The following is a 19,427-nucleotide window of genomic DNA, read 5'->3' on the forward strand; positions in this document are numbered from 1 at the left end:
GCAGACCTCAAAACCCTTAGAATGAGGCCTGGAACATGACTTCAAAGCATACAAAAAGGGGTCCCTTTGGAAGGCCAACAAGACCACCAAACAAGACAAGGAGAGAGGGGGTCACTCATCTCTGATTTTGGCTCTCAAAAATGTATCTAAGCCATTGAAAATCTATTGGATTTCAGTGGCTAAGAGGCCAAACCATGGCCAATGCAAGTGCTCTAATGCATAGCCCTAATCATGAAGAGATGAAGCATGCATAGGCGGAAGATGACCCCAAACAGAAAAGAGACCTTAACCAAACTTGAAGAGGAGATTAAAACAAGATCTTTTTTAGTTTATGACAAATCTTGAAAATGTTCACAAGTAAGGCTAAAATATGATGCAAAAAAACCCCTAAAAGAGAGACAGAGGGTAAGGGGAAGTAGATGATCTCAAACAGCAAAGTGTCCTTAAACAAAGTTGAAGAGGAGCTCAAAATAAGGCACTTTACAGTTTAGGTCGAGGCCCATAAATGCTTGAAAATGGGGCTAAGTAATGAAGCAAAATAAGGCTAGAAAAGGGAAAATGAAGACTTACCCTTGTAGAGCCGACCTCCAGCAGCTTCTGGACCAAGTTGGTGAGCTTTCAACCTCCGTAAATGACCTCCAAGGTGCTGGAATGAATGAGGGAGGTGGTAGGCTAAGAGGTGTAGGATAAAATGGCCAAGAATATGAGTGTTTTGAGGCTTGAAGTATAGAGATAGAGGGTTGTATGTATATTTCCAGCCAAAAGCTTCTAACCCTTGAAAATGGAGGTGAAGGGTTCATTATATAGAGGGAGGAGGCCATGGCTTCCTGGAGAAGCCAAGAGAGAGGCTCAAAGCTTCTAAAGGAAGCTTGACCAAAGGGGTCAATCTTCTTGAAGAAGCTAGACCAAAAGGGTCAAAAGGGGCCAATTCCTCTTTTAAGCCAAGCAAAGGGGTGAAAACCAACTTAAAAGGGGCCAAAACAAGGACAAAACCCTCGGACAATGGGTCAAGTGTAAAACAGCTGGCACAATTGGAACACACTCAGAGAGACAAAACTGGCCAACCAGTTCAAAAGGGTCAGGGTGGTCGGCCGACCACCTCCCCTGGTCGGCCGACCAGGGGTCAAAAGGTTCAAGCAAAATTGTTGGTCGGCCTACCCAGAAACGTGGCCTCCCAAATGAGTAAAACACAGCCCTGTGGTGAAAAACCAGAAAATGTGACCCAAGAGAGAGAAAAACCAGCTTGTTAGAGGGGTTCAAAAGGGTCAACAGGAATTACTGGTCAGTCTACCTGTACGGGAAAGAAATAAACCTTCTCGTATGATCCTGTTGATCAAGTCTGCGCTCTTCCAAACAATGTTTCTTTGCCACCTGAAAACATAAACGTGAGCTAACCGACGGGTGTGTGCCGAAAACCCCTCCGATGCCTAAGTTAGCAACTAGACAATAGACAATAAGCTCTGTGTATTCTAGAGTAAGAATTGAGATACCTGTACAAAGGTCTGGTCATGAGCTTTTATAGACTTTACTTTGGCACAATCCTAGTAGGATTCCAACTCTCCCTATAAGAGTCCTCCTAGGAATCACACACCCTACTCACTACCAACCAAGTGAGATGGTTTTGCACAATCCTAGTAGGACTATACTCTCCTTAGCAGAGTCCTCCTAGGAGTCATACTCCTACTCACTGCCAACCAAGTGAGATGATTTACACAATCCCAGTAGGACTCTAACTCTCCTTAACAGAGTCCTACTAGGAGTCTCATCACTGCAAGCCAAGTGAGATGGCTGAACCTTTTACCTCGGTTAATCATTCCTGCCCGAACTGCTTTATCTCGGTCCCTTGCCCTTCGGACCGTGCGATCAAAAACCGATCTAACGGATGCCACCCTGCCGAGCTATACACAGCTCGGCCCTCGCCATTGATGCTACCTCCTTTTAATAAGCTGCTGCAACCACACCGAGCTAAGTTATCTCGGTCACACGCTTAAGTAATGATGTAGATGATGCCCGGCCGAGTTATACCAAGACCGGCCGAGCTATACCAAGCCCGACATCCTTTCTCACCAATACCTCGGCTAACCACCAGGCCCCTTTATTTCGGCTGACATCTTTACCTCGGCTAACATTGTGGTCAGTCAAGTTACTTCAGTTTTGTGATACTTTAAGCACTACTATTAGTCTTGACTTCGAGATGACGCCTTTGTAGAGCTATCGTTTAGCTCGGTCCTCTTTCTACCGATACCTCGGTCCATAGTTCGGCCCAAACCCAAAATATGAGATGTCTTCTTGGCCTAAGACCGAGCTACACCAGCCTTTATCTCGGCCCATTACGCGGTCCAACTCCCAAAGAAGACTCTTCCTAGCTCAGCCTAATTTGTTTACAAATTACCCTCTCCCATATTGGTGGCCTCCCAGATGAGCACAATACAATGATGGTAAGAATAGCCAGAAATTGTGGCTCAAAAGTGAGAAAAACCAACTTTCTGTCAGAAAAATCGGCTTTAGGAGAGAGAAAAAGAGAAAATTGGTTTTTCAGGGAAAAATGTGGCCTCCCACCATACTACCACCTCCCTAGAAATGAAAATAGGGTCCCTACCAAAAATGGACCAAGACGGATGCAAAACGGGGGTTCAGGGGCCAAAACGCGCAGTCTGGGGCCCCGAAAACAAGTTGTTAGGCACCGGAAGTGGCGTATGACCACGAAGGTGGTCTCTTGGGCCACAGTGTTCCTCTAAAGGGAGGAAATAAGGTGTGTGCCAAAAACCGGAGCAAACGGAGGTAGTTAAGTGGTCCCGAATCGAGGCACACGGCCAACGGCTCCGAAAACCGGAAACTGGGCTCCAAACGGGAAAAATGGCCTACGACCACGAAACGTAGCCTACGGCCACTGAGAGATGGTCTACGAGACCTCTCCCTCCCTTCGGGAAGAGAAAACGGAGGAAACGGGACCTGATTCGCAAACCGAGGCAAAGTACAAAAGAGCCCCGAAGTCCGGAGGCAACGCTCGCAGCCGAAACTCCGTAACCTCAGAACGAGCACAATATGTAACATCACCGAGCGCTCAGTCAGTGACGTCTGAGTCTTAAGGTCAGTCAAAATGGGGTGTCTACAGGGATGAAGAACGCTTCTTTCTTCTCGGATCGGGCTTAGCCGAAGAAGAGGAAAAAGAGCTGGAAGCTTTCCTAAGAGCAAATATTGAGGTGTTTGCTTGGACGCCTTACGAAATGCCTGGCATTGATGCCGAGGTCACTTGCCATAAACTGAACGTTAACAGATCGGCCAAACCTTTAATCCAACGAGCAAGAAAACCGACGTTGATACACGTTGAAGTAGTGGAGGAAGAAGTAGACAGACTTCTGGAGGCTAGGGCCATCCGAGAGGTAAATTACCCGACATGGCTATCGAACAGAGTAGTGGTAAAAAAGAAGAATGGTAAATGGAGGGTCTGTGTGGACTTTACCAACCTAAACAAGGCATGTCCCAAAGACAGCTTCCCTCTACCCAAGATTGACCAGCTAGTGGATGCCACTTCAGGGCATGGAAGGATGAGCTTCCTAGATGCCTACAGGGGTATCACCAAATAGCCATGTACCCCGCGGATAAAGAAAAGACTGCGTTTATCACCCCAAAAGGGCTGTACTGCTACAAGGTAATACCTTTTGGGTTGAAAAACGCAGGAGCAACTTACCAAAGGTTGGTAACCAAGATGTTCAGACACCTGATTGGCCGAATGGTAGAAGTTTACATCGACGATATGGTCGTGAAGACCAAGGAACCTGAAGGTCATCTGGCCAACCTCAGAGCAGTCTTTGAAATCCTTAAAGTATATTGGCTCCGACTCAATGCATCAAAGTATGCATTTGGAGTTGGATCTGGTAAGTTTTTGGGATACCTGGTGACCAAAAGGGGCATTGAAGCCAGTCCAGATCAGATCAAGGCCATCCTTGATTTGAAGAGCCCGACGTCGGCAAAACAGGTACAAATGCTAACTGGAAGGGCTGCAGCCCTAAATAGGTTCATCAGCAGAAGCTCAGATAAGTGCAGACCTTTCTTTAACTTAGTAAAGAAAGCCATAGACTTCCTGTGGATCGAAGAATGCGAAGCCGCCTTGGCCGACCTAAAGAAGTATCTGACCACAGCCCTAGTTCTTTCGAATCTAGAACCTGGAGAAGAGCTGTTTTTATACTTAGCAATTTCAGAACATGCGATAAGCGCAGTGGTAGTCCAAGAAGAAAAAGGGGAACAAAGGGCTGTTTACTATGTAAACAAAACCCTGGCCGATGCAGAAACGAGGTATCTACCCTTAGAAAAATTGGCACTGGCTTTAGTAATGGCTTCAAAGAAGTTGAACCATTACTTCCAGACCCATAAAATTGTGGTGCTAACTGAACACCCCTTCAAGTCCTTGCTGCAACAAGGAGACCTGACAGGAAGAATAGCCAGATGGGCAGTCGCCCTAGACCAGTATGACCTGGAGTACAGACCCAGAACAGCTATCAAAGGCCAAGTTTTGGCCGACTTCGTGGCCGAGTTCACGCCAGAATCCACCACACATCAGGCTCTTTTGAGCCAGGGTGAACGATGTCCAAACAAACAAAGAGGAGCCCAGCCGAGGGCAACGGAACAAAGGAAGGAAGAAAAACTCAGACCCTGCAGCATTTACATCGGCGACTCCTTTTGACTGTTCGTGGATGGGAGTTCAAACCGACAGGGAGCGGGGACAGGAGTAGTATTGATATCTTCAGATGGGCAGGTACTAGAACAATCAATTCATTTAGGGTTCAAGGCCTCAAACAATGAAGTAGAGTACGAAGCACTCATTGTAGGACTAAAACTGGCTGCAGCAGTACACGCAGATGAGGTAATAGTCTTTTGTGACTCACAACTTATAGTTAACCAGACAACATGCGAGTTTACAGCCCGAGATGAAAGCATATCGACCTACGCAAAGGAGGTCATCAGGTTGTCAGCCTTGTTTCAGAACTGCCGACTACTTCAGGTAAGTCGAGATAATAACAGTCACGCCGATGCATTGGCCAACCTAGCTAGTGCAGTACAACCTAGAAAAGCAAGGACAGTAATGGTTGACTATTTGTCGGGCCCGAGCATCGAACCGCTGACCACAGAGCGTGAAGCAATACGTGTGGACATGAGACCAAGCTGGATAGATGCAATTGTTGCATTCCTGAAAGAAGGAAAGCTGCCAGATGACCACAAGGAAGCACACAAGATCAGATTGAAGTCTGCAAGATTCAGTCTGACAGTAGAGGGATACCTCTACAGAATATCCTTCACTGGACCCCTTTTAAGATGTGTACATCCTTTACAAGTTAAAGATTTTTTATATGAAATTCATGAAAGAATTTGTGGAAGCCACGCTGGGGGCAGATCACTAGCTCATAGGGCCATTACCCAGGGGTATTGGTGGCCCTACATGTCGAAAGATGCAAAGGCTTATGTCAAGAAGTGTGAAAAATGTCAAAGGTTTGCACCTCTAATACACCAACCAGCAGCAAACCTGAACCCAGTATCCAGTCCTTGGCCGTTTGCCCAATGGGGCATGGATCTCGTTGGGAAACTGCCCCAAGCAACTGGACAAAGAAAATACCTGCTGGTAGCAACAGATTACTTCACCAAACGGATAGAAGCTGAGCCCCCAGCCAAGATCTGAGATGTGGATGTGAAGAACTTCATATGGAGGAACATCATCACCAGATTTGGAATTCCAAGAGCAATAGTTGCCGACAATGGAACACAATTCGACAACAAGCTAATTAAGAACTTCTGTGCAAAGTTCAAAATCAAGAACTATTTTTCAACCCCAAGCTTTCCCCAAAGCAATGGACAAGCAGAAGCATCCAACAAAGTTATCTTGGATGGGATAAAGAAGAGGCTGCAGGCAGCAAAGAGAAAGTGGGTGGATGAACTACCAAGTGTGCTCTGGGCATATCAGACTATGCCGAGAAAATCAATGGGGGAATCCCCCTTTGCCATGGCTTATGGCACATAAGTTGTCATTTCGCTGGAGGTCGGCATCCCTGGGATCAGAACCCAGGGAGTAGAAAACGGGACTAATGATGTACTCTTAGCCCGAGATCTGGACCTACTAGAAGAAAGAAGGGAGAGAGCTGCAATTCAACTAACAGCATACCAACAGCAGCTTGCCAGAGCTTATAATAAAAAGGTTAATCCAAGGGAGTTTCAAATCGGTGACCTCGTCCTGAGGAAAGTCGTCGGCAACAAGAAGGATCCCAGAGAGGGGAAGCTTGGCCCAAATTGGAAAGGACTCTACAGAATCATCTCGATACTGGGCAATGGGGCATATCGGCTTGAAGATAATGAGGGCAAAGAGTTGCCACGGCTTTGGAACACTTGCAATTTGAAATTTTTCTATCATTAGAATTTTTTGTCATTTTGCCGAAGTAAATAAATAAAGTTTTAGCTTGTTTTTATATACTTGTGACTGATAAAGATACATAACGTTGTTTCTGGAATGCATGTATAATGCGAACCCAAGTGGAACTTAGGTTCACATCAGGGGGCAGAGAGAAGAAAAATGGGTTTAACACTTGTTGAAACTTGAGAAAAGTTTACAAGTTGAAGTTAAACCGATATGATGTTTAACACTTATTGAAACTTATGAAAAGTTTACAAGTTGAAGTTAAACCAAGATTATGTTTAACACTAGTTAAACCGAGATTATGTTTAACACTTGTTGAAACTTGAGAAAAGTTTACAAGTTGAAGTTAAACCGAGATGATGTTTAACACTTGCTGAAACTTGAGAAAAGTTTACAAGTTGAAGTTAAACCGAGATGATGTTTAACACTTGTTGAGACTTGAGAAAAGTTTACAAGTTAAAGTTAAACCGAGAGATTAAAGTTAAACCAAGGTTAAACACTTGTTGAAATTTTATGAAAAAATTTACAAGTGAAACCAAGGTTGTACCAAGAAAGATACTTGGGTACTTGCCGAGGTAAAACATCAGTTTGCATAACCGAAGCGTGTCACCCCGAGAAGGTTGCACAAAATTGAAGTATATATTAAAGATATGCAAAATATTCTAAGTATGGAATCATACAAGAGCAATAAAGGAAAGACAAACATGCAAACATCCAAGAAAAAAGGAAGTTGTATTCATAAAAAGGCACATCGGCCATATGAAGAGTTTACATTGTCCCAAAAACAAAGAAGTACAAAGGAGAAAAACAAAGTGCAAGGCACAAAACGAAGAAAAAAGACATCAAAATTAAGACTCCTCAGCAACAATAGATGGTTGGGTTTGAAGTTCGGACGACTGCTAAGAAGACATCTTGGCAGCCTTCTCGGCGGCAAGCTCGGTATCGATTTCTTGAAGAGTTACATCTAAGCTCTTGTCGGCAGGGGGCACGTCCGATGACGCCTTCTCTGATGTGGCATCCTTGGGGACTTCCTCACCCTCCTCATCTTGAGTCAAGTCCAGGACTTGCTCATTCAGAAAAGGGGACTTGGTCCCAGTAGCCTCCTTTGATTTCTTCACCAAGGTCTCCTCCTCATACTCAGATTCGTCGTCGGATTGACTTGGAGTTGGAGGGAATGGAAGAGGAATAACGTCGGCGTTCCTAAGGGGCGAGTCCTCGGGGACTTCAAGATTTTTTAGAAGAGACATCCAACCAAGGGTGAAACCCTTGTTGTATGCCTGCTTTACCTGCTTTTCATAGTCCGCCGTGACATCGGCCACACCCTCATTATAGCCCTTCTCATTGGCTGCCTTGAGCTCGGCATCCTTCGTGGCCAAGGCATCCTGAAGTTCTTTTTGGGCTTGGGCCATCTTTTCCTCAGACTCTTTCCTCTGGGCCTCAAGCACCTTGTTAATGGCCTCAGCAGTACCTGTTTTTTCATCGGCATCGTCCTTAGCTTTGATGGCAGCCTCGACCTGGTCTTCCAACTTCTTCATCTTGGATTGCAAGCTTTTATTAGACTTCTGAAGACTAGAGACCTCCCTCTTCTTTTCGGCCAACTTCTCCCGGTTCTCGAAAGATTGTATTGAGAAGGAATGAGCATGCTGGATGGCCTGAAAGTGAACAAGGCAAAAATTATTAGAAAATTTTTCAAGTACAAGAAAGAAAGAAAAACGACCAAATAAAGACATTTACTTGAACGGAGCGCTGAAGCATCAGAGCATAGTTCTCATATTTGCTCAACTCGGCATTTCGGTCGAGATCGCCGGGAAGAAGCAAAGCGGTACTAAGGGCAACGCCGACATTAATGTCATCGGCGCTATCACTGGCCATAAGTGGCTTATCTTCCAGAGTGATTTAGGGGGCCCAGGGGGCATCGTGCTTTGAAGACCCCGAGGTGGTTATAGCGGAAAACCTCGGCCTCTTTGATCGGGTAGATTTGGATGGTTGGGCCTCGGCAGACCTCTTTTCGGCGATAGAATGAGATTTGTCGCTCTCAGCCAGTTTAGAGATTGGCAGGGTGTCCTCAGTATCAACCTGAGTCACCCTTGCCTTTGGCTGGGCTTTCTTGATTCTTTTTTGCTTCTGCTTTGGCTGAAGCTGGGTTTGTGCTAGCTGAGTGTCAATGTTGGTAGGAATATTGGCCAAGAGATCTTTGGTAACTGCTTTTTGACGGCCCATCTTGGCAGCAAAAATGGTTCGTCGTCGGCGTTGGCGTTGGGATATCGGGATCAAATATGGAGCCGAGGTTGACGGCTACTCGGCTGGATCAGAAGTTGATCCTTGATCTTGCCGAGATGAGGAAGTAGTTTGAGGAGTTGTGGCGGAAGGAGGAGACAGACTCTTCTTCTTCTTCTTCTTGGGGACGTCGGGAAGAGCTGACTTGTACGTAGGAATGAAATTAAGTAGAAGATGGGCCTTCCGTTTTTGGATTGGCAGATCCAAAAGTTTCCTCAAGTCTTTGCTGGGAAAGAAAGACTAACGGAAACCCTTTGGTGGCTGAGGGAGAGCTGCAAGAAAAATAGACGTTAGAAACAAATAAAGTATTGGAAACTTTAAAGGCAAGTTAATATAGACACAGGCTCTTACCATTGCCCTCTACAAAAATTGTTCGAGGAAGAGGATAGAGATGAAGGTCCTCGTCTGGAGCAAACTCCCAGTTCCCCGAGGTAAGGAAGTAATCGTCTCCAGCTCCCTTGTTGGAGTCTGGGAGGTCGGCTACGATTTTATACTCTGTAGACCTCGACTTAAGGTAGTAAACGTAGCCTGTATCTTTTTTGAGGCCACACATGGTGTAGCAGTATTGGATGTCGGCTAAGGTGATCCTAACATTTTCTTGTTTGGCTAAAGTAATTATACCGTTTATGACTCGGTAGGAATTGATGGCAAGTTGCATTGGGTTCAACTTATAATAATGAATGATCTCACGAAAAAGAATATTGAGTGGGAGCCGAAGTCCGCACTCGATAAAGGCCACTACAGGAAACGGCATAGAATCAGTGGTGGTCATGATGGAGTCATCATCCCCAGCCAACCTCAGATGGATGTCGGCCGGGATGTCAAATTCTCGCCTAAAGAACTCTAACTTGGATGGAGTGTTTACCCTATGCTTCCACATACCCATGATGTCGGCTTAATTGAAGGGGTAGGATTTCAGAAAGAGGTGTTTTTGAAGGGTTTTATGGACCTCGACTAAAGCTTGAAAATATACAAAATTTGTGCGGAATCGTTTCAATTTTCCCTAGACAATTGTTTTGAGTTCTACAAACAAATCCCAAACCTAGATCTATGGAAATGAAGATTGAAGGCACGAATCTGAAAAACAGAAACAGGTAATGTGATTCAGAGTCAAGGACAGTGAAGGAACATCAAGAAACACAAGACAGGTGTAACAGGCCAAGAACAGTAGCAAAAGTGCAGAAAAATTATGAGCAGTGCAAGACATGGGCAAAGAGCAAAATTGTGAAATAAACACGTTCAGATACATGATTCATGAATCAAATATTTGAGTAAAAACAGCAATGGCGACTAATGATGAAGCAAAATTTCTTGAAAGCACAACAAGAACTAAAACCAGGAGGAACGATGACTTACTAGAGAAAAGAAGCCGATGTTGAGATCGCCGAAGTCAGAAGAACGACGGCAGCGGAACAGATTAGCAAGAACCTCATCGGAGGAAATGGACGGAGCAAGTTGTAGAGCTTTGGAAGCTTGAGCAATGGAGGATCTTGAAGGGAAAAGTTAGAAAGAGAAAAAAGCTTCAGACGCGAAAGTGAAAAGTGAAGAGACGAAGAGAGAGGATACTGATTTTGTCAAAAACACGAAAGGGTGGCAGAAGAGAATTGATGACCTTAGAAATACGAATTTGTCAGACGGCGTACGCAGGCGTCAGACAACTTAAAGGCGCGTCACAAACACGATCCAGTAAGGGGAAGGCACGTGACCGAAACGGTTGAGTTATTGTGCATAACAACTCATACGCGTGAAGGAGCTCGTGGAATTCTGGTTCTTCAAAGGGATGTGTCGGCCTTAACAGTGATCTCGGCTGAGATACTTTAAATCGATGTACTGGTGGGAAGTATCGATATAGGTTCCATCACCTCAGAATGTCGAGGTAATAGAACCTAGGGGGCAGTTGTGGGGATATATTTTCTGAGTACCAACACGTGGCCAAGGTGACGCCGACGTGCCACGTGTCCTGGTCATGACGCCGAGGTGATCTCGGCAAGGCCAAGGTTATCTCCTAAGATGTCGAAATTCGAGATGAGCGGATAGAGCACAAGAGTCCTAGAATGATGAGGGGACTCAGCTTGGATAAGGATAAAGCTCTTACGGAGTTTATCTCTATCTATTAAAGAGTCCTGGATAAGCACTGAGTTAAAGTCCATTGAAGCTAGGCTTCCGTTGGGACAAGGATTGAGTTAACTATAAAAGAAAGACACCCCCGATGGGTCTAAGGTACGCAATTTGTATTCTGAACAGTGAGTTTAGCACTATTGATTATCTTTGAGAGATATACTAACTTGATCGTCTGAGTGCCCCAGGTGGACGAACCACCGCCGAAATCTTCTCTTTCTGTTGCAAGTCAGACAGATGTCATCTATTCTGCCGGTGCTCTCCAGCTGAATACTGAGTTGGCAGTGTGGTCGGAAAATCACCCACACATCTTCTTTGATCTTCTATTCTTCTTCTTAGCTTAACTCAAATTTTTTTTTTTTTTATACTTTTCTTCGATCAGTTAAAGAGAAGGTGCAAACTGTTTGTATATATATATATATAGGCTCTTATCTGAGGCTCTCTCTCTCTCTTCTCTAATCATTCTTTTGAGTCCCATCGAATTTTCTAAACCCAAGAGATATAATGAGAGCCTATATCCTACAATCAAATGCATGTAAACAAGTGTTATCCAACACTGCCATCAAAAATCTAATTTTGTTTTTAGCAATGACACATCCCTCTAATTTTGGAACTCTAATTGAGCTCTAATGATGTGGCAAGGAATAAAAAAAATAGAACCAAGATCAAAACATCATATCACAGTAAGGTTCACTTCCATTAGAGCTCCTTAATTAGAGCTCCCAATTATTTATATATATATATTTTTTGTGTGTGTATTTGTGTGGATTTCTCAAAATTAATCAACTAAGTTTTTAACTAAGGTATTTAGTAAGGATAATTATTATGTTAAATCCTTATTAAAATAAATTATAGACAATAAATATTGAATGCCCATGAAATTATTATTCTTAACAATGTTTTTGTTATGGATTAATTTAACACTAACTTATACACTAATACATATATTAGATAGACTTTGGATAAAATTAATTAATTAATTTATTTTCTTCTAAGAATAATTAAATGTGGGTTTTCACAATTTTTTTTGTAAAAAGTCAAAAAGTGTTATTATTTAGATCATCTCAAACAACCCTTAAGTACTCTCGGAGTATCACATGTCCATACTCCTTCACTAATCACTATTCAACATGCCCCTCACGTGCTTCAATCACACAACACAAAATTATAATATCTCACATTCTCCGCCAATCATAATATCATGGAAGACCATGTGGCTGTCAAGTGAAAATACCAATAATCACTCGCTGAAGTTCCTAGTTTTGGATAAATTACAAATGTGCACCTAACACTTCCTAAAATACAACCTCATTTGGTTCGTATTTTGAGATGTTATTTAAAAATAATTTTTCAAGAGAATTTAGAAAATTTAAAAATTTATTTAGTGGTATATTTTGAAAATATTTTTGAAGTTTTGGAGTTTAAGATGATTTGATAATCTTTTGGAGTTGAATAGATAGATGTAAGAAAAAAAATGATTGATTGATATATAATAGAAAGAAAATTAATTTTAAATTAATTTTTTTAAAATTTTAATCAAACATATTTTTAAAATTTTTTCTCCAAAAAAATAGTTTGAGACACAAACCAAAATGCTTAGATTGTCCTCTCGTTTTAAGGCACTATTTAACATCCCTATATTAATGCACTAGCAGTCACCCATGCTATGCACGGGATTTTATAAAATTAATAATCATTAAAAAAAATTACTATTTTGTTGTTTTCTCTAATATGTATAAAATAATTTTTTTTTGAGATACTTACGTGTAGATCCTAATAAGTGAACTTATTGTCTAATAGGTCCTATGGAAAAAATTTGTCATAAAAAAAGTCACTAATTGTAACTTTTAGTGACAATTTATAAAAATCATGACAAAAAAATCACTAATTGTCAATTTTTAGCGGCATATATAAAAAATTATCACAAAAAAATTATTTTTAGCGACAATTTTACCAAGACTTATTTTCAATAGGACTTGATAAGAATTAAGTCTGACTATTAAGACTTATTGGTAGTTTACCCTTTTTTTTTTCAATCAACCGGAGATATTACATTAATCATTCCACACAGTATAATGAGTTAAAATAAATTAATTTTAATTCTCATTATATTCAGTTAGTTGTTAAAAAGTTTTACATGTTTTTTGTTTTTTGTCTTTCTTTTCTTTAATTTTATATTGATTCACTAAGCATAAATAGGTTTGAAAATGTATTAAAGTTGAATAGACAACCACAAAAAATAGAATTGTTTAATTTTTTTTTTAAAAACCCTATCATTTGCATTTGTTCAAATTTTGAATCTGCATAAAAAGACATTTAAAAAAAAAACAAGAAATTTGTGGTTTAGGTATCAAAAGAAATGGGTTCCTAAAAATTAATTCAATCATGAGTTGTTTTAATGATTAAATTTAAGGGGTACTTATGTGTAGGTCCTAATAAGTGGACTTACTATCTAATAAGTTCTTTGGAAAAAATTTGTCATAAAAAAATGTCATTAATTGTAAGTTTTTGAGACAATTCAAAAAAAATTATGACCAAAAAAGTCACTAATTGTCAATTTTTAGCGACGTATGCAAAAAATTGTCACAAAAAAAATATTTTTAGCGACAATTTTACCAAGATTTATTTTCAATAGGACTTGATGAGAATTAAGTCTAACTATTAGAACCTATTAGTAGTTTACCTTAAATTTAAAGTATAAACTCATATTCAAATAAATTTTGATGGTCTCTTTACTTCCAATTTAACATCTGTATCCAAAAAAATTAAACACAAATAGTCAATAAGTGAGAGAGTCACAAATTAGTAATAGTAGCACTTCAAAAAAAGAATGAAATATCAATTAAATGACACATTACTAATAAAAAAAAGAAAGAAATAAAAAAAATTCAGATTATAGGAAAAAAAGAAAAAGAAACAAAAGCAAAAACAAAAACAGAATTTAAAGAAAAATAAAACAAGAATATCCATTTACATAAAATTCCTTTCCCACACATGCAAAAGCGCATGTAAGTATATATTTCAAATATATAGTAGATATAATTGAAAGAAAAAAAAAAAAACTTATGACTTGACTTTAATGCAAGATTTTTTAGGTTTCGTGAAGGGAGTTGAAAGTAGCTCAATTTTAATTGTGATTTTTTGTTCTCTGTAATTTTCAATCTCTTGTTCGTGGCTCTTTTTGCAAACATTTGTTTTTATATGGAAAAGATTTAGTTTAGACAAAAGATATACTTAAAATTCTATCATATTTGAAATTTATGTAGATAATTAGTTGATAATTTTAAAAAGATAAAATATTAACTTCAACTTGAAGATAAACTTTGAAAAAATTAAGTTGAAATATATGGATATTCTACATCGGATACAACTCCTTGTCAGTAATTGGAAGGTGTTGTTCGGTATTGTTGGACCCTGATCTGGGCCCATGGTGATGGCTTAAATCGTTTAATGTGTAGAACCCATCGAGTACATCATCTTTGCAAAAAATCACGTTGATTGAATATCGATAACCACTTGATTAAATCACATTTTTATCACAATTTATTTTAAAAATTCCATTTGCAAATTATATTGAAATGTGATTTGATGATGTGATCTGATCAAGTGGTTATCGATATCTGATTAATGTGATTTTTTAGAGGAATGATGTACTCAATGTATTCTACACATTAAATGATTTGGATCATTGTCATGGGCTCAAATCAGAGCCACCAATGCCGAACAAACATCCTCTAGTTATTGGAGAGGAGTTGAGACAATCAAGTTCAAATAGAAAAAAAATCAAAATTTCAAATTAGATTTGTTTAGATAGATTTTGAAGATTTTTAAAATTCAAAATTAAATATTGAGAGACAAAATAAAGATTTTAATTGAATAGATAGAAATCAAATTTATTAATTTTATTACTTACATATTTGATAATTATATTTTTTGTTATATTTATTTTAAATAAAATTAAAAATTAAAGAAATGAGCAAAGGAGACTCTAGAGGATGCCATCTAAAAAAAAGAGTGCCTGAGAATTTAGTATTAAGGCCAAGTTTGGGTAGTATGAAAAAAGCCAAAAAGTTAAAAAGTTACTCAAAAAGTTAAAAAGTTAACACTATTTACCAAAAGTCAACAATTACGGCTGCACAACTCCCAATCTTAATTTTTCCCTACAAATCAATTTTTACAATTTTTTATTACACATTTTTCCATAAAAAGTTAAAAAGTTAACTCAAACATCCATATTTTTTTCCTCAACTTTTTAGTCCAAAAAGACAAAAAGTACACTTATTTAGAACACCCCAAACAACCCCTAAGAATTTGAAACTTTCTCATGTTCTACACTACATTCTTATAAACATTTTTATAATAATATATAATTTTTTTTTATCTTTAAAATAACATCACCTTTTCTATTATTTATTTATTTATATATATATATATATTCATAAAAAATCAATTTCTATTATTTATTTATTTATTTATATATATATATTTTCATAAAAAATCAAAATATATTTATTTGGCTCATTCAAATACCCTCTACATCAATTGTTGCCGGAAGAGAGAGAGACAGACGGCAGAGTGAAGTAGTACAGCGTAATTCTGAAGTAACGAAGCAAAGAAAGAGGGAAAAAGGTTGAGCGAAAGAGAGAGAAGCAGAGAGATGAGATATAATTTCGATTTACAGGAAACCGAAGCAGAGGAGGGGCAAACCCTAATGCCTACATCATCACCATCATCATCCTCAACGCCTACTGATGAACTGAAATGGCTTCCTCTCCAGAACCACCCCGTCTTCTCCACCGCCGTGGACGGTGGTGGCTCTTCCTCCTCCTCCTCCTCCTCCTCATTCCCAATGCCCAAAAATCTGATGGCATGGGACGGAGCCTCTCGCCTTTACTTCTGGGACTCCGTTAAGCAATGCCTCCATCGGATCTCCATTCGCTTAGCTGACCCCGACCCCTCCTCCATCCTCGCAGCTTCCCCATCTAAGGTCCTCCCTCTCTCTCTCTCACACACACTCACACTGAAATGTTACTAGTATATATTTTATCATCATTAGGGCAAGGGCTTATTTATAATTAAAGAATTTTGGAGCTGTTGCGAATGATGGTATAATAATTAAGTAACCCATAACTTTTTTGAATATATGGTTACTGGGGTATTGGATTAGGAACTTGCTAACTTGGAATGAGGTCAAGTTGTTTTTAAATTATCATTTTTCGTTTCCTGGGTTCTTCTTGATTTTAGCTTCTGGATGGAGGGTTTGTTCTCTAGAATTATTTTAACCATAAACAAGAATTGAGTCTGCACTTGTTTTGTTGAATGTTTAATGAGGTATTGAAATACCTATATTATTAGAATTTCTAGTATATTGGAAGAACAAAAGAGTAAAGACTGTCCTTTGAAAACTAATCCTTTTGAAATAATTTTCGCATACTAGCTTGTGAATACTTATTCCATAGATTTCTTTTAAATTTTTATTTATTTTTTAGATTCCTTTGTCATGCTTTAATATTTTGCGTATGGTATTTGTTTTCAAGTGTTTAGTTGATGATGCTAGTAATTCTTATAGGTAATGCAACCAGATGTGCAGCTCACTTTTGTGGTTAATAAGATCTCCATCAATAAAAGTGGATCAGCACTACTGCTAGTTGGATCAGATGGTCTATCCGTCATGTACCTCTATGGGCGTACTTCTACGAAAGATGGTAGTACTATTTGCAGGTATGGCCACAACTATGGACTAAAGAGGTCTATCCTTCTTAATATGGACTAGCTGGCAGTAAGCTATCCATATTGTTTGTTTGCATGTTCTGTCTCAGCTGGGCATGGAGAAAAACTTATGGGAATCCTTGTAATTAGATTGATCTTTGGCTGATTGTTTGGAGCATTATGTGCCACAAAGTAGTTACCAATTGTTCATGTCCTAGCCACGTTTCTCTGGGATATATCATCTTTGTTTCTAAAAGCTAAGAGAGAGAGAGAGAGAGAGAGAGAGAGAAGGCACAAAACCTAATTAGGTTTCTTACCTCTCTAAACACATGCATTTATAATAATAAGGGAATAAGTACAATGACATTATTATCCTCAAGCAAATAACTTAACACTCTCGTCAAGCTGGTGCATAGATATTCCTCATGCCCAACTTGCATACAATAGGATGAAACACTTTACTCCATGACCCTTTGGTAAACACATCACCCAACTGAACGTTAGAAGTGACAAAAGACATACAAACGATGCCACTATAAAATGTCAGTCAATCAATCTCAATATGCTTAGTTTTATCATGCTGAACTGGATTATGAGCAATGTTAATAGCAGCCTTATTATCGCAATATAATCGCAAGGGACCACCACTCAACAATCCTAGGTCAGCCATAAAACTTTCAACCAGATCAACTCACAAATGCCATGTGCCATGGCTCGATACTCCGCTTCTGCACTCGATTTGGCAACAACAGACTGCTTCTTACTCTGCCAAGTGACCAAATTTCCTCTTACAATTGTACAATAGCCTGTGGTAGACCTCTTATCATCAATAGCACCAGCCCAATTTGCATCGGTGAAGGCCTCTAACCTTAAATGCATGATTGGAGAGCAAGATGCTTTTTGCAGGTGTTAAATTGAGATACCTTAAGATTCTATGAATTGCATCCAAATGCCCCGTCCAAGGATCATGCATGTATTGGCTAACAACGCCAACAAGCTTCCCACAAGCCTTTGATACTTCCCTTTGTCCACATGTTCTCCGTCACTACTACTGAGTCCATGATTAGCCTCAATAGGAGAATCAACATGCTTACATTCCAACATGCTTATCTCCTCAAGTAAGTCCAAGATGTACTTCATTTGAGAAATAAAGATGCCCTTATCTGATCTAGCAATCTCAATTCCAAGAAAGTACTATAAGGGTCCAAGATCTTTAATTTCAAATTCCCTGGAAAGTTGAGCTTTAACTTTGGACATTTTTTCTTCATCATTGCCTGTCACCACAATGTCATCCATATAAACAATAAGTATAGTGATCTTATCTTCACACTGTTTGATGAACAAAGTGTGATTTGCACGGCTTTGCTTATATCCAAATCTGAGCATTGCCTTAAGAAATTTGTTGAACCAAGCTCTAGGAGATTGTTTCAACCACTTAGAAAATATGAGGAAGAAGAACTCCGAAAATATGAGAAAGAAGGAATATATTTCTGTTATATTCAAAACTTCTTATCTTACAAGACCAAATGACACTCCTTATATAGGAGATATTACAAACATCATTATAACCCATTATATGCCACTTACATATTATATATTACCACTATCTACCACTATCATATTATATACATTGCCACCAACACCACTATCATATTCTATACATGCCACTATCTACCACCAACACCACTATCATATTATATACATGCCACTATCTACCACCAACACCACTATCATATTATATACATGCCACTATCTTATTATATACATTAACACAAATTTCCAGCACTCCTCCTCAAGCTGGTTTGAAGATATCTTCCATAGCCAGCTTGCTAGTCAGCTTATCAAATTGCTTCTTGTGTAGTCCCTTCGTTAGCACATCAGCTAATTGTTCACCTGTTGGAAGGTAGGTCATACAGATTATGCCAGCATTGATTTTCTCCTTGATGAAATGTTTATCCACTTCTATATGTTTTGTGCGATCATGTAGAACTGGATTATGAGCTATAGATATAGCTGCTTTGTTGTCACAATAGACCTTCATAGGTGTCGGGTGAGAAAGCTTTAATTCTTCAAGAATTCTTTTAATCCACATTACTTCACAGATTCTATGGGCAACAGCTCTGAACTCTGCTTCTGCACTACTTCTAGCTGCCACATTCTGTTTTTTACTCCGCCATGTAACTAGGTTCCCACCTACAAAAGAGCAGTATCCGGATGTTGATCTCCTGTCTGTAACACTTCCTGCCCAGTCTGCATTTGTGTATACTTCAACTTGAAGATGTCCATGTTTCTTGAACAGTAAGCCTCTCCCTGGAGTTCCTTTCAAATATCTTAAGATCTTATAAACGGCCTCAAAGTGCTCTGCCCCTGGTGAGTGCATGAACTGACTTACCATGCTGACTGCAAAGGCAATATCAGGCCGCGTATGAGACAAGTAAATCAATTTCCCTACAAGTCGCTGATATTGTTCCCTCTCTTTGACTTCTTCAGCCTTAGCAGCTTGTAACTTCAAGTTAGGCTCGATCGGAGTCTCCACCATCTTACAACCAAGCATACCTGTTTCTCCAAGGAGATCAAGAACATATTTTCTCTGATTAACGAATATACCTTCCTTGGATCTTGCAAATTCCATTCCGAGGAAATACTTGAGGGCTCCCAGATCCTTAATGTGAAATTCTTTTGCGAGTTTCTCTTTGAGGGCTGCTAACTCTGCTTCATCATTACCAGTTAAAATGATGTCATCAACATAAACAATCAAAATTGCAATTTTACTGTTTTTTGAATGTTTATAAAATATTGTGTGATCTGCTTGACTCTGCGAGAAGCCACAACTGATAACTGCCTTCCCAAAGCGTTCAAATCACGCTCTTGGTGATTGTTTGAGTCCGTATAATAACTTGTTCAATCTGCATACTCTGTC

General features: G+C 39.5%; 1 protein-coding gene across 3 annotated transcripts in view; it reads left to right on the forward strand.

Annotated features, from left to right (window-relative positions):
- Positions 1–15,303: 15,303 nt before the first annotated feature.
- MOS7 (nuclear pore complex protein-like protein) overlaps positions 15,304–19,427 on the forward strand; it is a 68,596-nt gene continuing 64,472 nt past the window's right edge. For all 3 annotated transcript variants that reach the window (XM_082882632.1, XM_028195764.2, XM_082882633.1), the window contains exons 1-2: positions 15,304–15,785; positions 16,368–16,519. In XM_082882632.1, the coding sequence (XP_082738758.1) occupies positions 15,456–15,785; positions 16,368–16,519 (482 nt within the window). In that variant the 5' untranslated portion in view covers positions 15,304–15,455. The remainder of the gene's footprint in view (positions 15,786–16,367; positions 16,520–19,427) is intronic.

Source organism: Camellia sinensis, chromosome 8 (genome assembly GCF_055761805.1).
Source record: "Camellia sinensis isolate YWXY chromosome 8, ASM5576180v1, whole genome shotgun sequence".
NCBI classification, from domain to species: domain Eukaryota; kingdom Viridiplantae; phylum Streptophyta; class Magnoliopsida; order Ericales; family Theaceae; genus Camellia; species Camellia sinensis.